A 20,437-nucleotide genomic window follows, 5' to 3' on the forward strand; every position below is an offset into this window, starting at 1 on the left:
GACCACATATGACTGCCCTTACATCTGGACACCAAGCACTGCACCGGGGCCTGTCTATGACCATGATTACCCACTTGACATCTTTATAGTAGCATGGCAGACATCCTCTTCGGGCAGAGCTAGAGAGAGGGATGGAGAATGCCAAAGTGGCCCCCCAGTGCTGCTGTGGGACATCAGAGTTTTGTGTTGAAATAATTAGCCTGTTTAGCTGCCATCTGGGCTCTGGTTGCTGGCGTGTGGCACGAGCCAGGTGCTTCATGGGTAATACCACAGAGAGACATACAGCAGATGCTCATGGGTAGAGCTGCCCACCTTGGCACAGGTCTGAAATCAGCTAAACTCTATACAAATCTGAAGTAAAAACACAAGAGGGAATACAGGCAGGACTGGTTTGAGGATGGTTTCTTGAAGCAATTAGTCAGCACCAGGACAGTGATGTCTGCCTGAAGTAAAAACTGCATCTGAACTTTATGATTCTGTTAAGAACAACTCAGCAAATTAAGCTCAGGGAAAATCTATGAAATTGCATTCTGCTCAGAATTTAATCTGCGATAACCCCATTTCATCCAACATAAAAACAAGCCAAATAAACCAAACTATCAACATCTTATCTTTGAAAAGCAGGTGCTATTTAATTACTGCCCTGCCGCTCAAAATCTAAGGTGGTCTAAACATTTTTTAAGCAGTTTAGTAGACTAGTAACTTGATAAGGCCCCTGGATTTACTCGATGAGGTGGAAAGTTCCTGACCAAGCAGCATGCATGTGGTTGCTGTTCCCAGAGGGCTGGGAAACTGTATCTGCCCCGAAGAGCATCCTCTTTGGTAAGCACTTCTTATCCAGGCCATCACTGCAGGCCGATAGCGGCAGGGTAATATCCAGTAACTGCAGCTTTATGTGCGATCCAATACCCGGATCAATCCTATGATTGCCATTAACCCCTGAAATCTCTATCTCTCTCTCTCTCTTTCTTTCGCTCCTGTTTTCTCTGTCTTTTGGTGATTCTTTCCCAAACAGCATCATCAAATCAAGAAGGAAAAACTGCTTGTATATAGCAACACTTTTAATTTCTCCAATTTTCCATTTTAGTAGTAGGTCAGAATTTGTGATGAATCTCAGCATTAATTGTTAAATATACTGTATTTCAGTGTCTTAAAAATAACATGAAGCAGAAAAGGTGAATATAAAAATGTGTGCGTTAGTGTGAGTACAGTATAAGCATGTGCAGGTGTGTGTACATGTACATTTGTTTGTTTTGGGAGGTGAAACAATGCATAGGTTTGTATTTTCTGTATCTACAGTATGATTAACAATGTGTTTGTGTGTGTGTGTGTGTGTGTGTGTGTGTGTGTGTGTGCATGATGGCTTGTGCTTGAGTGTGCGTACGTGTGGAGAAAGCTAGAAAGACTGTTATAAAGATAGATGGTGGGAAGAGGAAAGAAGACAGTGGGATTGAGACTTTGTTTGAAACTCCCAATGCTTTAGGGAGTATTGTCCCATATATTGTCCCATGTGACTGAGCAGAAGAAAGATAGACTGGAGCAAAGACATGCAGCTCTTGCAGAGCATTTTCTCAGGCTCTCACTGAATATAAATGGATAAATAGACACTGAAATTAGTGCATTGCTACGCTCAAATAAAAATGGTGTTACACGCAACAAAATGGGCGTTATACATATTGTTTAGAGGTGACAGCGGACATTCATCAAACATGCGGAAATGTCAATATGCATCACTGCAGAAAAATGTATACAATTTAAATGTGAGATTTGATTTTCATGTCAAAATTCAATTTAAAAAATGGGGTAGAGGGCAACATCATTTATTTGTCTTAATCACATAATTGCTCAAACTGATGTTACAGAAAATAGAGACTTAGACCTACATGAAAAATGTGAACTACAACCACTCAACATCAACATGTCACAACAGAAATAGTCAGTTTAAAAAGAAATTGTCCGTGATAAACATAGATAACTCTATGACTAAAAGTAGCATGTCTATGTTCTGAAATTAAAATCTTTCTTGCAGCAAGAGTGGAAACTTTTTTGTTTTCTCTAAACAATTGCAAAAGACAAATAGTTAACCACAGACCAGTAGCTTCAGCCCAATCAGAAGTCTGAAAACTCTCTCTTACCTTGAGTGTTTCTCTTTCCGGAGGGTCGAGACCCCAGAGCTGGGATCCGGCTGTAGAACAGGAGAGTTGATCACATCCTCTCTTTTCCCCGCAAACGTGGGAGGCCGCGAGGCAGCTTGAAGTGGGCGACTACTTCACAGTCAACCAGCACGGCTGCTGGGCAACTGTCCAGGCGAGCTTGCACCCGCTCCGTCGGAGGGGTTGGTCCATCGGACCGGCAGCGGAGACGTGGGGACAGGCACACAGGGAGAAGGGCTGAGCCGGAGTGGGATCTGCTTGGAGGCTTTTTTCGCTTCTCCTTTCCTGAATGAAAGCCATCCCTAAGAGTGAATGGGTAATGAGAGACCGGCTCCTGAGATTTTAGCTTTCTTAATCATGTTCATAATTAATTCAAGAACATTGATAATTTCATTACATTCTTTTTGTCTTATCAATAAATGATGTGCCTGCACTTTTGGTCTTGTGTATACGGGGGAGAGAGAGGAGGACAGGGAGGGAGAGGGACAAGAGAAGTGATACAGCACTAAAAGCACAGGAGATGGAAAATGATACAAACAGGGAAGTGGTAATTATAATCTTTGACCGAGCCACTGGCAGCACAATATGAAGTCAAGTGGCCACAAATAATTAATAAGGCCTCCTGGTGTCTGTGTGTGTGTGTGTGTGTGTGTGTGTGTGTGTGTGGTATGGTTGAGGAGGTGGGGAAGGAGGGTGGACGAATGTCTTTGTTGAACATGATTTTCCCACCTCTCTCTTTTGCTGGTGTTTTATACCAAAGAAAAAAAAAACAGGACACAACTATTAAGCATTGTTGTGTTCTGAAAGACACGATGTCAAACACACTGCATGCTGCTGTCATACATGTACAGTCACCTTTAATCCTCGCCTCTGAACCAGAGGGTGTGGAGGACGCCTGTCTTGCGATGCCCTTCGGATCCAATAAAGGCTCAGGTTGCAGGGACATTAGTGCACTGAAGCAGTTTCCAAGACCGCTCTTCTGTCCCCTCCCTCCTCGTCCCGAACCCTCTGTCCGCTGAAGAAAAGAAAAAGACGAGAACCGTGTCTTGTTAGCTTCCCGTTTTTTTGGCAGGAGGAAAAATGAGATAATGCATTTTTAATAGTTAATCTGCGGAATATTCCATAACCCTTCACCTCTGTGCATTATGCGGTTATGGATTCGGTGCTTTATCAATCAAACTTTCTCTTCACAACTGAGCTGAAAATAGAATTACAATAAGGATAAATCGGAGGAAGAAAAGGATGTAATGGATATCTCTGTTTCATAGAAATACTGTGAAGATGATGGAGTCTGAAGAAGCCACTGAATCACAACCTCCCCTTTATCCCCGAAACAAGACAAGTAGATCTTAAAGCAGGCTAATCTGACACCGAGGGATTGAGCGCCCTGTCAAAGGCCTAATCTGCAACCGGAATAATGCAGCAGGCTGTTTTTATATCAGACTTTCTTTGATAATCATTCATCTATGGCAAAACAGGTGTTTAATGCAGCATTTAGCCATGTGTTGTGGGAGTTTCTCACTGAATGTCACCGATTTATTTTTTCAATTACCATACATGCTTTTTAGATACATCTCCCAGATTTCATTTGTGTATACAAATATTTGGTTGTAATATTTTTTGCATAAAATCAGGACAATTTGACCATATGAGCAGCGTGGCTACACGATTGTTAAAAGGCTATTTCATTTTTGCCACTTCCTAATGGATTTCCAGCTTGTGACACAGTATAATATAGATTGGTAAAGCTATACGAGGCATTAGAGATTCAAGTACTTTATGTCCTATTTATTCCTTATGTGCCACATGCCCCATGTCTTGAGATATGACCAGCTCAACACAAGAAACCTTTAATAAAATAAAAAAGTAAAGAGGGGAAAATAGAGATTTACACCTGGGAATTTTGACAGTAGACTTGATATAAGGTGTTCATAACAAGTTTTGCATTTTATTCCGGGTCCCTTCACACACATTTTAATCATATTTTATGTGATCTATGTATGCAGCACTCATCCCCTCTCTGTCACACAAGCTCTCCGATGTGTCCCTCTTAAACAGATTGCTACAATACTTGTAATGATGGTCCTCCCCAGCTGTGCTGCAGCAGGAGAGGGGAAGGGAGCAGCAGGCTATAGTATTACCATAATACCCACTCCCTCCCTCCGCCGTCCCAAGGGCCCATGTGAGGCTGCATGGGGATGTGGGGTAACTGTTGTGGAGGGGACTCAACTGGCTGCCGGTCCTGCAGGCTGTGTATGTGTGTGTGTGTGTGTCTGTAACAGGGCTGAATCTGCCTGTGGGCAATGTAATAAAAGAGCCACACACTGCTGGTAGTGGTGGTGGCACTGCTCCTGCTGCTGCTGCTGTAGCTGCAGAGGAGGGGATAAATATAAACCAGGCCCGTATCAAGGAGACGGCCCCTCCAGTCACAGCCTGACTTACATCCTAATAATTAGGCCCCCTTCCAATAAACCAAGGATTTGTAGCCACGTATATATTTTACTTGTGTTTGCTGCTGCAGCAGGAGGGATGCATGCAGTCTCTGGATGAAGCTGTAGCACTGAAGGAAAGTGGTCCCAAACGTTTGCCGAGGACTTCTGACTCAGAAACTTCTGAGGAATTCTTTTTTTTCTTATCAGCATCTTATGGAATTCACATTTACATGATTAATGTAATAAAATTATTATTATTATATAATCACCCCCTTAAAGTTTGTGACAAAACCACATTTATTCATGAGTGCTTTCCAGTTCCCGGGCATGTTTGAAGCATAAACTGTACATGTATATTCATTCTTACACACACACACACACTTTAATGTCTGTGATAGTGGCTAATCAATACTTTGTACTCTTATAGTCACACTCCAATATCAACTCTTTGTTTGTGTTCTGTTCTCATTTGTTAGATTTCAAATACACTATTCAATATTTTTGATCCATCTATTGTCATAGAAATGTTTATTTATATTGTCGTTATGAGTAATATACTCCAATTCCAATGCTATGGAAAATTGTTATCCTTGATACTCAAAACTGCTTTTCTGTCTAATATTTGAACATATTGTACGTTTTTGACAACGTATTTTTCTTATCATTCCCTTAAACGCAAGGCTTCAAATTGATTTCTCACATTTTGTCCCCCCTCTGGGTACCTGACTGTCAAGTCATCCCCATAAATCACACTGATGTGTGTTTGAGAATTTTTTAAAAGCACAGTAGGGAAGAGCGCAAAGTAGCTGTAGAGAGATAGTGACAGTGAGAGGGGGGAGAGAAGGTGGGAGTGATTGTGTAGGTGAGTCAGGGAGAGAGGGGGAGAGAGAGGAGTTGGGTGGGGTGGCAGTCTAGGCAGGGGGTATCAGGCTAATTAAAGCAAGCATTTGTCAGAGATTAAGCCTCAAACAGAAAAGGTCATCTGAGCAGCAGAGCGCACTGTTTCGCTGCTGTGCTCTTAGGGCAGTCTAAACCTTTCCAAGCTAAATGGTAAGGATGCTATTTGACGGAGGTGGGGGGAGGAGACCCAGAGCCCGACCGGTGGTATCACTGACACTCGGGTCATTGGTTCTTCACTGTCCATTACACACGCTGGTCAAATCTGGAAATCGGTGTCATTTAGGGATGAAAAATAAGTGCTCGGACAAGATCAATAGATGCAGCCGTCTGTACCAGCTGTGATTAATTGACTGTCACCAATTAATGACTGGCCTGTTGCAATCTTAGAGGGACAAGGGGACCTGTGGAAAATGCTTTTTTTCTCTTGTATTTCACCCTGTTATTGGTAATTTTAGCGTGAGTTTCCCCAGTAACAAATTCATGAACCACTTCAATGCACAATTTGTAGGTCTACTATGGCACACTAGAAAGTGCATCTTGCATGAAGGGTGCTCTTTGAAGTTATTTGTGATATCGAGAGAAATACGAGCTTGAATGGGAGCTTGTGCTGCAAACACATTCACCCTTTTTTTAGTTCAATCAGAATCGGTTACTAAAAATATTTGATTATTTCCTTGTTTGTAGAGTTGTTTCAGAGGTCTAAATAAAACATTCTAAGTGTGCAGTAATAATACAAATTAAGTAAAGATATTCAAATTGCCAATAGACTTTGCTCAAAATATTTAACTTATAGATTGAATCATGTATATTGACTCTAAACCTACTCATAACCCCGATGGAGCTTTGAAAAACGAGTGAGAATAAGTGGTGGCCTGTGATGCATTTAAAATTCTGTTGAAAACAACAAAACAAGTACCGGGGATGTTTTTAAATTGGGATCAGTGTCCAGGCCTTTTTACTGGCAGTCAATTCTAATCACATTAGATCCTGTCCTGGTTTGCGATACAATAAAGCACAGTAGATGTTAGTTTAGATATGAGTAATGGCTCTTGAGGGCTAAACAGCGGTGGAGATGTAATTTGAAATATTTGTAGTGGAAATTATGCTAATATTAGATCGCTCTGTATCATTATTTATAGACAAAATTAGATCGTTTACCTGAGATGAAGGCTTGCTGAATATTACCTAGCAATCTTCATTATAGGCATGCTTTAAATGAGTGAACGTTCTCATCCAAGTAACAAACTGTCATTTTGCAGTAATAATAATATTTTGAAGAAGGTATTAAAATATGGTCCATAGGTTTTGCTGAAATTGATCATCAAAAAAAAAGTTAAAAAATGAGAACCAAAGTGAAAAACAACTATTCATTTTTTATTTAGAGCACATTGACCAGTGTAATTTAGTGTTTTTATAAGGGAGACCAACTCAGTAAGACCATGTCTGATTTCAATTTTGCCAGAACTTCACTGTGTAAATAATACAAAGGAGTTTACTTAAAGGAGACTTTAATGTAATAGAAAAATAAAGCTTTCAGTTTACACATTTGAATTTGATAAAATGTTAGTTAGTTGAATCTTTCATGTGGTGCTTCGCTTCAGGTTGCCGATTTAATTGTTGTTATTTGGTATTGATCAAATTTAAACATAAGATGAGGAAGGTTAATACGAAAGGGAAATGTACAGTGTGGTTCATTTGAACACATCTTTAGTAAGTCCGCTGAATTATTGGCTAAAAGACTAATGTAATTTCTAGGTATTGTTGGAGACGAAAACAGAACTTAAAGAAAGAGTGGACATTGCTTAAATAGATGTTAATTTGGAAAAACATCTGCCCTAACGGAGTAATTTACCATGAAGATTTTTTGCAAGAAAATTACTAGTAGTCTTTTTTCCTTCTCTGTAAAACAACGTTCATGGAATATGATTACTAAACCTGTGTTTCATAGTGAAATAGGCCTGCAGTTCAATGGTGTTTCAATTTCGGACTAAAGAAACGCTCGATGCTTTTAGGCCTTTTTGGCTTCCCGTAGTTTTTTGAAGCCGGCGCGCGTTGCCGCGGTGACTGGTGGGAGATTTGTACCTCCGCGGTGGGTGGAAGTTTTGTTGTGTGTTTGCGCGCAGTGTCCCTCCTCAACAAAAAAAACAATGGCGCTCAACTTTCAGACATCCACCCTTTCTCTGACTCTGCCCATTTCGTGCCAAATATGCCTCGGAAAGGTAACACCCGTTATGTTTTCAATTCTTTAAACGAAGATGACGTGTATTCACGGTGTAAACTGCCGTTTTAGGAACGTTAACGTTCCTACGTCGTTACCAGTTCAACGTTAGCAGCCGTGTGCCTGTGTGTAGCTGACGTTAGCTAACCGTAGCCGATAAAGCAGTTTCCTGGCTTTAGAGCACCTCGTTGCCGCAGTCAAACCGTCGTGTGTGCGTGTGTTCCCCCGTGCAGGTCAGGCAACCGGTCGTCTGTGCCAACCACCACGTGTTCTGTTCGTCCTGTATGGAAATGTGGTTGAAAAAAACCAGCCAGTGTCCCACCTGCAGAGTCCCCATCACCGCAGAGAACCCCTGCAGGGAAATCATCGGTGAGTAGCTCCATACGAACCAGGGACACGGACACAAGGCAGCAGAGGAGCGCTAATGCGAGGCTTGTTGTGCCTGCAGCTTATCCGCTAAGTCGTCGTCATGTCGGATAGGTCATTTCAGTTTAGTATGCGTCCCGTTCATTTATTGAAGGCATGGGAAACTGGTTTCCTTGTCCCACTAGTCTATAGAGGATACACTTCGACTGGGAGGAGAGCAGGCCGGGATAAAACGAGGTTTTATTTGTTGTTTTGGTGAGGAAATGTTCAGCAAATATCTTTTGTTTTCGGCAGAGGACATATGTTTTTCACAATGGCAGAGACACATTGACTTTTTGCACCTGCAAGTGTTTAATGATGCTATAGAATGTTTGAGTTATTGATCACACTTTCTTCCATGTATTGCTGGCCAGGTCATTTGGGATAAAATTGCATGGCCTAGTAGCTGCACACAGCAATATAAGTCCTGCTCTCTTTGAACCCTTTACGATTTAATAAAACCCAAACAGTGCTTATTTTGAAAAATCATATCTCGCCGACTAACCTCAGTGCACTTTGTTTACTTTGGACCCAGGCTACCTGTTATGTGTTGAAGCACACTTGTCTGAACAGGGGTTACATTGATATAAATTGCCTAGATCAAACCCTGTTTGATGAAGGCCGACAAGTATATTTTCTGCAGTCGAATGATGTGAATTAACATGTGATGGCCACGAGGTCATGGCTTGAATATTTAATAAATGCAACCACAACTTTGAATGTGTGTTGGGGACTCTATTTTTCCCCTCAGTTCACAGAGCAGCCCCTCAGCTTTTCATAGTTTTTGTTTTTAGGTAGCAGCTGTAGGGTAACAAATCAATGCATTGTTGCACCTTCATCAAAGCAGACTGACTTAAATATGTATTTTGTTGTCCAGTCTGCTCATCTGCTGCTCTGCTCGTGTAATTCTGTTATAGGGGGCACAAATGAGAGCGATCACCAGGATTGTCTTTCCATGAGGAAATGTCTAAGAAAAACCAGAGGAGAGCTTCTTTTGCGGGAGTATGAGGTATGGGTTCACCTTGTCATGCACTATTGCTCTTAAATGACATATCACAAGGTTTTTCACCACAAAAAACGGGGCGTAGGCTGTACCCTTACCGTAATTATTATTTCAGGTTACAAAGTGTCCCAACTTTCCAAAAATGTATAACCCTGTTTACAATCTGACACTGTTTCTAACAGGAGGAAATTGAAGGGTTCATCAGAGAAAACGATGAGCTGAAAATAAAAAATCAAAGGCTGGAATCCCAGCTGAAGACTGCTTTGGACCCCTGCAGCATTAACAGATTGCACACAGAAGACAAACAAGATGACCCCTATGTCCTGGAAGAATGGACAAACAAGCTGCGAGCTGCTACCGATGTTTGTGAGAAAGTAAAGCAGGACATGGATAAGCTAAAGGAGGTATGACATACTAATTCAATGTAAACTATTGTATTTAATCTTTGAGGGGGAATTCTATATACTATTACCATAATATGGTTGTCATTCTTATTCAACATATTATATTGAGCCATAAGGCAAACATTATTGAGTAGTTTTTACCTACCTACTTAATCCTTAAACTCACCATAGAATGCAGCATTTTATATGCATGAAAAACACAATGAACAAAAGAGTATTGTGCAATTTTATCACTTGTATCATTAAAACGTAACGCAAATCAACATCAGAGAAACATTTCTTTGTTTATAGTTTGAGCAGAAAGCATCATTGATGTAAACAGAGTCCACCTCTTCTTGTGCAGCGTGGTATCCTGTGAAGGCGTGGTCTCAACACTCACCGATCTCCCATTGGTGGAATAGCGTTAGCTCCTATCTGGGTTAGCTATGCTTCCATCACAGCTCTCCTTTAAGTGTTTCAGTAATAAACAAATGCAGTAAAATGAATGTGAATTTCCGACAGCAGCATATACGTGCGCTGGCCTTGATGCTTCAACCATTTCCGTAAATACTATGCTTGTCTGATTTGTGTTGCTACCGTTATGGAATCATTTTGTAAAATTCTGTGTGTGTCACTTTACCATCCTCAGGCAAATAAGGCATTACGATCTCAAAATGTTGATCTTGTGCAAGAGAATATGAGATTGAAAGGTGAGGTGGCAAGCAGATCTCCCCAGAAGTAAGTTTTCATTCTTAAGACATCTTTTTATTTCATTTACAGTTTTTACTCATTCAGTTAGAAGGGAACACACAGTGTTGCAGGTAACAGTACAAACACAAGTCAATTTCAACTGACTCTTTGGTGACCCCAAAAAATAAGGAACACGGTTTCTATATTTACAGCTTCAGTCCCTAAATAGCATGCATATAAATTCAGAATAAATTTTAATTGCTAGCTTAGCAATGAGGTGCCAACACTAATTAATGATAAGCAGGTTTCTACAAAAAAATTGGACTTTGGAGAAGCTTGTATCTCCTCCCAACATCTCTGCGTAAAGAGCATCACTTATGTTGCATGTTTTTCTACAACTAGTTCCAAAGGCCCCTGTTATAATGATTTGGGCTCTATTGCAGTGTGACTTAGCTTTGGGTACATATGCTAGATCAGTTAAATGGTAATAGGCTTTAATCATAATGACGCAGGACAATTTGATCTTTCCCCAGGTTTGGTCGATGCACAGTGGCAGCACTGGAAGCTAAAATCCAGCAGCACGAGCGAGACGTGGACCACTTGAAGAGGGCTCTAGAGCGCAGCGACCAGTACATTGAAGACCTGGAGTCTCGGCTCAGGAAGTCGGAGAAGAGAGGTCTCGAAGGGCAGGAAGCGTGCAAGAACGGCAAAGCTGAGTCTGAAACACACTCACAGCAACACAAAATCAACATGATGATGAGAAGCTTGAGTGACAATGAGAGGGAGTCTATCTGCAGCAATCCAGTGGTAGAAGGTAAAACCTTTTCTCGCAATCCCAGTTTGATGTTCATGCCATCTGCAGAGCACAAAGAGACTAACAAGAATCCAACTGGAAACCAGAAAAACAAGGATTTGGAAAGCACCTTGGCTGACATTTTGCCCACCACTCCGTCCTCTGCCTTCCGGTCGCTGACTCTGAGAAGCCCTGGCGTCCGTGAAAAGAAAGTTGCATTTAAACCAGTGTCCCATCTGAGGAGACTTGATTTTGAGGAATTTCCAAGCCCAGACAAGAGCAGCAGCACCACGGAGAACCAATTTGGCAGACTCAACCAATTCACCAATGGCTCTTCTGCAGATCCCGACGTAGAACCCTCAAAGTCTGTCTTCTGGGTCGATTGGCAGAGTTCAAAATCTAACGGCGAGTCGTGTCCTGGTCCAACTGAAGACAGCTCGATTGAAGAAGCCGCATCCACCACTCTGGAAGGCGATGAGTCGGGTGGTTTTGATATTTCCAGCGAGGCGTCCATGGATGCCGCCTACCTGGACAAAATCTCTGAGTTGGACTCCATGATGTTGGATGGAGAGAGTTCCAGTAGCCGGGGATCACAGCTCTCGCTGGCCTCCTCCCCTCATGTAAACTTGGAAAACACTCTGGTCCTAGAAGCCAAAACGCGCTCAGGGGGCGGCGACGAACCCGCGGCGCAGTGCGATCAGAAGAAGCTCTCACTGCTTAACAACGCGGGGGGCACCTTGAGGGACCACGAGGCCCCAAAAGGCTCGGCAGAGGAAAGCGCGCTGGTGCCGGATGGGAAGAGTGGAGGCCATGTCCCCTACAGCGGGCCCCCTCACACCGACGAACTGTCTTTCGATTTGCTGTTTGATTCCCTGGACGAGAACCAGGCCGGCCCCTCCGGCTCTCTGAGCCCGGCAAGCCAAGACCAGGACCATGTGAACTTGTCCTTCTCGTCCCCCGGCCGCACCGGTAAACCTGTCAACGCAACAAGAGAGAGACAAGCGCTGAACACCAGCCAGCCGACAAAGAGGAAGTCTCACAGTCCCTTTAACACAAGCAGTCCCACAAAACTTTCAAAGCTCATGTGAAGTTTTTTTGCCTGTATGCCTCAATCAGGCTTTAAACCCCGACGTGGATCGAACATTAACTCCACGTTTCTGCATAATGAATTTGTGAATGTGATGCACTCGTCTAAGTTATTGTCAGTTTGTATAAATAAGACAAAATATGACAGTTTCCATTTGTGTTTTCCACTCGTAGTGCTCAGATGCAGTTAAATGCTCTTAAGGCCAGCAGTCTGTAATATTTGTAAGGCTGTGCAACAGTTTGGGTGCAGAGACATTTGTCAAACATAGTTTCAGTCTACTTGTGTGTGCTTTGTCCTTTTCATGTTATTCAGTAAACACAGTCCATGTGGTAATCTTGTTATGATGGTAAACAATACTGAAGATGGAACTATCATGGGAAAATGGATATTTTGAAATAAATATTCCAGTTTCAGAATTTGTTAGAAAATAAAGTAGTAATGCAAGGAGAATAAATGTATGGGAAGTTCTTTTGTTTTGCTTCACATGAATCAGTCTCCTAATAACCTAATTAGCTTGTCAGACATTGCCATTCTACCGTTTTCATGCTACCTGACTTGCATTATATTACACTGTAGCAATTATTAATTTCCTGCTCTTAAAATACAATACATACCCTGTTAATGTGGTTAAAAGCGTATGGAGCCTGTAACGACACGCATTAGAGACCTCACACGGAAAGTAATTCCATTATAGCGCTAAGCGCCTTATTTATCATGTAAATTTAACGATATGTATATTTCACATACCTCTAATAGCTGCATGAAATTTTAATTGGCTAACCGTTGAGGTTTGAATAAATGAAGTGTTAATTCATTGGGATTAATTAATTTAGGTAAAGACTGTAGAAGGTTACGCCGGTGTGTTAAATCAATTTGTTTAGTGCTCATCTGGCGATGACGGGCTCTAATAAGACACCGGCCTCGTTCAAAAGATTCGGATGAGAGACAGGAGGGACGTAACCCATATACACTTAAACGTGTGCCATTGTTGTAAACTCAAACTCGTATATAGTATTATATATTATAATGAAATGGTACATTGTTATAGGGATTTTTAAGCCAATAAATATTTTCAAAAAACCCGTCCTGAAATCGGATGGAAGAGCATCAGTCTTCAGCGTGTGAGCGCTTAAAGAACGGAGCCTGAAGGCATCGGGACCGAAGCAGCTCGGCGGATGGATGGATGGATGGATGGATGGATGGATGGAGTGAGCCCTTACAAGCGCAGGCGTCTAGTCTCCAGATGCTCGAGCTTGGCCTGTGAGCACATAACCCCCCCCCCCCCCCCTCCTTTATCTGTCAGCCAGTGCACTGTGCGTTTATGTCTCGCGAGATCAGCCGAGTATGGGCTTGGCGAGATCTTAAGCGCTCAGGTGTAAGAGCCCCTCTCATCCCCAGCAGTGGGAAACAGTAGACGGATAAGTGCGTCTGAGAGGCTGCAGGCATCTCTGTGATCTCCGGGCTCAAGGCTGCACTCTGCTCACACTACACAGCGAACCCAACCGCAGCATCGCTGGATAGGCAGAGGACCGCTGTGCATCTATGACTATTTTACTGCTCTTGTAGCAGTCCCCCCCCCCCTCCCCCAACCCCCACCCCTTACCCTTATACCCTTTCTTCTCGTACACTTTAATTAGAGAAGCTCGCCAAGATGATGTCCATGAACAGCAAACAGCCGCACTTCGCGATGCATCCCTCTTTACCGGAGCACAAGTACACCACTTTGCATTCCAGCTCGGAAGCTATAAGGAGAGCCTGTCTACAAACTCCACAGGTAAATTATACCCGCAAAACTTCCACTCTGTGTTCTTTTTGCTGCATGTAGCGCTGGAAGCTGTCGGTGCGTGATAACAAGCGATGCTCCGAGGCACATTCAGCCCAACGCGCACTTACTGGCTTTTACACCCGTGTGTCCCGCGGCAATCACTCCAAGAGTCTTCTTTTCTAAAGCATGTTCGCGCAAAGCCAGTCTTTGGTGTTATTGTAATAATTGTGGATATATTGTCGCCTCGTTAGGAATACTCATGTTGTGTGTGTGTGTGGCCCAAAGTCTTAACTGACAGATACATTTATTTATGTTTTCCTCTTCTCTTTCCCCACGTCTCCCCCCTCTCGCTCTCTCCGTGTCTTTTCTCCCCCTTCTTGCCCATGTTTTACCCCTCGTTCTCTCCGTTTCGACATCCACCCCCTCGCAGCTCCAGAATAACATATTTGCCAGCCTGGATGAGACGCTGCTGGCCCGCGCGGAGGCTTTGGCGGCCGTGGACATCGCCGTGTCCCAGGGCAAGACGCACCCGTTCAAGCCCGATGCCACCTACCACACGATGAGCACGGTGCCATGCTCGTCGGGGTCCACCGTGCCGCTGGCCCATCACCACCACCACCATCACCACCACCACCACCAGAACCTGGAGCACCAGGACATCATGGACCACATCACCTCGCCGTCGCTCGCCCTGATGTCCGGCGGGCACGACGGGTCCGGCGGAGGTGGCGGCGGTGGCGGCGGAGGGGGCGGCGTAGGTGGCGGCGGAGGGCTCATCGCGCCCTCCTCCGCCCACCCGCACTCGCACATGCACGGCTTGAGTCACCTCTCCCACCAGGCTATGAGCATGAACTCGCCGCTCACCCACCACGGGCTCTTACCGGGCCATCACGGAGGGGGGCATGGCGGCCAAGGACTCCCTAACGGCGGACTCCCCTCCATCAACGACTCGGACACGGACCCAAGGGAGCTGGAGGCTTTCGCGGAGCGCTTCAAGCAGCGGAGGATCAAGCTGGGGGTGACCCAGGCGGACGTGGGCGGCGCACTGGCTAATCTCAAAATCCCCGGCGTGGGCTCCCTGAGCCAAAGTACAATTTGTCGATTCGAGTCGTTAACTCTGTCCCACAACAACATGATTGCGCTCAAACCGATCCTCCAGGCCTGGCTGGAGGAGGCCGAGGGGGCCCAGAGGGAGAAAATGAGCAAACCGGACATTTTCAATGGCGGGGAAAAGAAACGTAAGAGGACCTCGATAGCGGCGCCGGAGAAGAGGTCTTTGGAGGCTTACTTCGCCGTGCAGCCTCGCCCGTCGTCCGAGAAAATAGCGGCAATAGCTGAAAAGTTGGACCTGAAAAAAAATGTCGTGCGAGTGTGGTTTTGCAACCAAAGACAGAAGCAGAAGCGGTTGAAATTTTCCGCAGCTCACTGACGGGCAAACAAAAAGGAAAAGAAAATGACAAGGTGAAAAACAACAAAAAGTTGTGTGACTGAATTTGGGGACCAAGGGACACTTAAGACACCAATTTTCAGTCTTTTGTCTAGCGATTTTACACGTTGGTGCACAATGGGTTTTAGATACCCATTTTACGAGGCTTCATATATCTTGTTTATTTTCACGTTATCGGTGAATGTGAAGTATGCAAATAACAGATTACACAAATTTCGCTCCGTTGTCACGAGAGGGAAGTTTCGCGGGGAAAACATTGCCTTTTAACACACGCGGAAAGAGGTATTTTGCTTCATACTACAGCGGGTTATTTTCTCCTAATAGGACTATTATTTGAAGTATAGCCATTTACGAATTACCTCATTGATTGTTGAACTGTGTTATGGGGTTTGATTTTTTTTTTTCGTCGTTGTTGTTATAGAATAATTCATGAGTCCGTTCATTTATTCATGTGTTCATTTATTCTCTTTTGGAGGCTGCTATGAACTCAAACTTTTAATGCGAACGAGAAAAGAAATATGTTTAGGCCTGCATGAAAACCTTCACGGGCAGTAAGCTGGCCTCCACGGGCCGTCACATCTAGAGATATATTTATTTTGAATTTGCACAGAAAAAAAAGACCCTTTAGGTTTATAGATCGGTTGTGTTGAAATGGTTTTGTATATACAGACACTTTGTCACTTATCAGAGGTGAACTCCTGTGTTTTGGAGATACATTTATTAGGGTCCATCGAAACCATTGGCATCGCAAGGAGATGTTTCCAACAGATCCAAAGGACACCTGGACGCCTTGTTTGCAGAAGAAGAAGTTTTCCGTCAGGTGTTTCCGTTTGCGGTGCAAATTCGGTACACTATGCATTGGGGAAAGAATCACTGCGTACAGTAGAGCTGTCTGCTGGTAGACCTCAATTCTGTGGATGGTGTGGGTCACTGTTAAATGCCTGTTTTCACGTTGAGATCACCACGTTGTTTGTCGTGTTAATTGTTGCGGAAACGTTGTGTAAGTAATATTTTACTTTGTGCCCAAGTATGTTTACAAAAACTGCGGCGACATGTGCGTGATGGAAAATGTCCCACTGTCTCCTTCCCTCTCTCACAACTTCTCCTCTGTTGTCCTCTTTCTTTCATCCTGTAAGCCAAAATTCAACAGGGAGGTGTGTTCCAGCAATCTTCTAATAAATTGAGGAAAGAAAAGATATGCTTTACTGGTTGTGATTGGGCCCACACTGAAAAGGATTATGGAGGTTTTAAGGTCAATTTTGGCGGCGTGCTTAAAGGTATTTTTGTGGCCAAACTCTCTATAAATTGAGACCACGTTTTTTAAATGTCCGTATTGTTATGTTATTAAATCACTTTATTTTGACTTTATATAAAATTGAATTTTCATTAATCAACATAATCCCTGGGTGTTTAACATTTTTTGGAGGCAAATCATATACCAATTAAGCTTTGTCAGATGAAAAATACTCGTCACACTTTAATTCCGAAACAGATTTCTTTTCTTCTTTTACATTTTATACAATTTTTTGTGCCAGTTTTAAAATGATGGTAGATTACGAAAACAACACGTGTATATCAATGACAATAATGCCAACAATAATAATGAGGAGTGAATAATAATTATAATAATACAAGAAAAGAATGTTACATTTTGAAATGGCCCAACAGAGCAAGTTACGTGTTCTAAGAAGTATAATTATAATCAATGATTGGAACATAGGTTTTAGGTGTTAGTTACCCATCTATTTAAACGTTTGAATCTCTTTGTGGTTATAGGCCTTTAAATGAAGCATTGATTTGCATATCTGCAATTCTTAAAACAACATTACCGTCTTTTTTAAACTGAACTGACGATCAACATTAGTAAAGTTTCACATCAGTCAAAATAAGTCTTGACAGAGAGAGAAAGAAAAAAGAGAGAGTGGGATTAAACAATAGAAGAAAGTACATTTGTACCTTTTGAAATAAAAACCATTAGACCTCTAACCCCCTACACATTTTCACATTCACCCCCATGCTTTGAGTGTGAGCTTCACTCTGCGCTGCATCGAACAATGCATTTTTAAATGCAGCCAATGCAATATTAATCGCGATTCGCTGATATAAAATGCAATATTTTCAGACAGCTATCGGGCTTTCAAGGGAGGCAGGTGGAAGAAGGAATCTGCTGCCTAAAAGCAGAGAAAGCAGCTCCATATTTCCTTTCCTTAGCTTTTGACTACAAGGACAGACGAGCGAGCGGTTCGTTAACGTGAGTAAAACAAATTTGGGGTCGGATTTGCTTTGTTAATCCCTCGTTTAAATACTATTATACCTTCCTCCTAATATCACTACTTCCAAATTATTTTTTTATTCTTTACATTTCTAAGAAATAACAATGCAAAAATGCATAATTGTAATGTAACAATTATTAGAAGTGTTTGGGAAACAGGTTGTAAAAAAATCTTTTTTCACAGACCATGCACATTTTCTGGGAGAGAAACGTCTTGCATTATTTTTCTTGATATAATTTACTAACACATGTTATTAACATATATCAATGCATTCTAAATCCATTCGGAATTGTTGGGCTAACGTTGTCACACAGCTATAAGGGAGCACCTGACCAGAATAGTTTAAAGTGCAGGAGCGCACGCGCGTCCATTGCCTCGACATCGATCTATCTATTTTTTGTTTTTATCTCGTGAGTTCAAAGTTTCCCTATCGAACACAACGCCGTTGGCACTGAACACACTTCGCGCACGCGCGCGGCGCCACGCGCGCCACATGGCAATGATTTCAGCACCACGAACAGCTCCGTTGGCTGTAAAGAAGAGTAATGCATTATTGAAAGCCTCTATCAAACAGCTCTCGGGTGCACGAGGGCTCTGGATGAAGTCGGACGGCCTGCCTGCACAATAGCCGGTAATATGTTAATGGCCGGAGGGGATGCTCGAGGTACCGTCCCCAGCTGGCTCGCCTACCATATGTCAGCCCCCTTACGACAGAGTCTTCTATTAATCAGCGCGACACTTCATCGGCAACTTCACCGATATCATAACCCTTAAGGCCCTATCAATAGCGGGCTGCAGCACGGTCAGATCGTATATAGGTATTATTATTGCCCGGGCCTGAAAGCCCCCTCCTCAACATCCATATCATATAAGTGACCCCTCTCCAACCCTCCTTCTCCATCCCATAATGCGTTTGGTGCTCCATTTGAGCCTTTGAAAAACTTTGCATACCAAATATATCACATAAATATTTTGTAATGGCTATTGTTTGTATTACGATCAGTTTAATTGTTGTAATTTGTATTATTATTACGATGCTATTATGTAACAATGCTCGCAATCCTATCTCGACCGCATTAATCACCTCCTCTCCTTCCCCCTTCCTCCCTCGTATCCTTGCATAAAGGCCGCGATGGATTCATCATGGAGCCCAACAGAGGATCTCATAACTTAATTCCTTCAGGCTACTAGTCGGGGGAGTAATTAATCTATACTGTGGATGTAAATAAAGGGAAATTGGATTCCTGACAGACGAGATGTGCGAGTCTCTGACACCACGTCGCCAAATAATGATTTCACCGCACGTTATGGTCACGCAGGCGCTTAGATTTACGAGCACGCGACTTTTTACTATAGCTCTGAGCGGAGGGGAGTGGGCCTATACCCTAATCGCAGCTGTTAGGCACCCAGGTCAAGATGGATTAGATCATTATAATTACAAGATAAAAGAAATAAGAATTGGAGAACGCACCGCATGGCTTCGTGTTCTTGTTTTTGACATTGTTCAACAGATAACTGCAGAATCTCGGAACAAAAAAATAAAAAATAAAATAAGAGCTCCCACCGCGAGGCTCCGTTGATCTAACAATGCGCAGGGAAGGGTGGCCTTTGGACGGAAATGTCAAACCGTAGATGTGGAGGGGTAGATCTCCCAGATCTGCACTCATTTCCCACTTATATTTGCTCGGTAATCCGCAGTGGCAGCCCTGAATCGCCCGGGACCCGGTTTGTGAGGCGATGCTGTTGACACAGGGGTATATTTCAATCACAGAGGGTTCAGAGTCAGACGAACAACTTATTTGTCTAATAAATCCGTCATTTAGTAAGAAAAATATTTGATCTTGAGGGGCTGACCTCTTGTCATGTAGCTACCCACGGATAAAAAAATGGCTATAGGCTTCACGGATATGCAGGAAGCCTGGAAAATCCCAATTTAGATTCATATTTGTATGGAGCACACACCCAACAAACACATCGAAGCTTGCCAGCATACATCCTCTTACCATTTGTTCACCGAAAGCTTCAGCTGGAAGACACCAAAAAGTTTTCTGTTGTCCAAAGGAGAAATGAAGGATGAACTGAGTAATTCTGTTTAGATTTTAAAAAGATAAAATTCATTGGAACAAAAAGCATATAGGAGGGCTGCATACCCATTAATGCTCCAAATATTTAGATCATTCTTCTGATTTTCTTTTTAAGGTAACTTCAATAAAAGTTTGCATATGTTGTGACCAGATTTACCTCTGTGTCATTATTTTACTTGAATAATGTGATTGTTGTAAAATCAAGATGTTTAAAGGAATCATTCCCACAGCGTCACAAATCATCAAACACACAATGAAAAAAGCAGAAATCTATTTTCCAAGCAGCTTGGTCAGTATCACGTACTTCACTGCTTCATTGAGAGAATCATACCATTGCAATTAGTTGAGCGGCTGAAGCCTGTGGAATACCAAAGTTACATTTTTCTAACTCTACAGAAATCCACCTGCACGTTCAATTAAGTAACTGCAGCATGCACTTCAATTTGTGAAACCAAAGTTCTTTTGTGCTGCTTAGACTCTCAAAGTTCACCATCTGTTGCAGTTCATCTTTAACTTGGCAATCTGCAATCCTTTTTACTGTCAATTAATGTCATGAACCCCTCCTCGTGAGTCCTGTTGGGTCATTGTGTGTCATGTTGGGTGTGTTTTTTGTGTGTTTTTTGTGTGATTCTGGGTTTTCCGTGTAGCTGGTGGGAGGTGGACTTGCAGTGCCATGGGCCAACACACCTGCTCCCGATCAACTACAGGATAAAGATCTGCTCACAGGATGATCACCCCAAGGAACCCCCACAACACGAAAAAAGAGAAGAAACTGCATGCCTTAAATCTTAATATAAGTCAGAG

The 20,437-nt window shown here is 42.9% G+C and overlaps 2 protein-coding genes and 1 long non-coding RNA gene across 3 annotated transcripts in view; 2 read left to right on the top strand and 1 right to left on the bottom strand.

The window, feature by feature from the left end:
- The window catches only part of LOC119227791 (uncharacterized), a 28,309-nt gene extending 25,153 nt beyond the window's left edge, over positions 1-3,156 (bottom strand). Inside the window, exons 1-2 of the long non-coding RNA XR_005121394.2 lie at positions 3,009-3,156; positions 2,136-2,455 (exon numbers count right to left, since the gene is read on the bottom strand). This is a non-coding gene — a long non-coding RNA (uncharacterized LOC119227791). The remainder of the gene's footprint in view (positions 1-2,135; positions 2,456-3,008) is intronic.
- A 4,393-nt stretch (positions 3,157-7,549) lies between these two features.
- Positions 7,550-12,745, top strand: obi1 (ORC ubiquitin ligase 1). The gene is made up of 6 exons (XM_037453594.2): positions 7,550-7,704; positions 7,937-8,072; positions 9,026-9,117; positions 9,294-9,515; positions 10,144-10,232; positions 10,718-12,745. Exons 1-6 carry the CDS (start codon positions 7,633-7,635, stop codon positions 12,063-12,065), a joined length of 1,959 nt encoding a protein of 652 aa, XP_037309491.2. The 5' UTR covers positions 7,550-7,632; the 3' UTR covers positions 12,066-12,745.
- A 914-nt stretch (positions 12,746-13,659) lies between these two features.
- On the top strand, positions 13,660-16,667 carry pou4f1 (POU class 4 homeobox 1). Its single transcript, XM_037456813.2, has 2 exons — positions 13,660-13,838; positions 14,260-16,667. Exons 1-2 carry the CDS (start codon positions 13,716-13,718, stop codon positions 15,256-15,258), a joined length of 1,122 nt encoding a protein of 373 aa, XP_037312710.1. The 5' UTR covers positions 13,660-13,715; the 3' UTR covers positions 15,259-16,667.
- The last annotated feature ends 3,770 nt before the right edge of the window (positions 16,668-20,437 follow it).

Source organism: Pungitius pungitius, chromosome 4 (assembly GCF_949316345.1).
Source record: "Pungitius pungitius chromosome 4, fPunPun2.1, whole genome shotgun sequence".
NCBI lineage: Eukaryota > Metazoa > Chordata > Actinopteri > Perciformes > Gasterosteidae > Pungitius > Pungitius pungitius.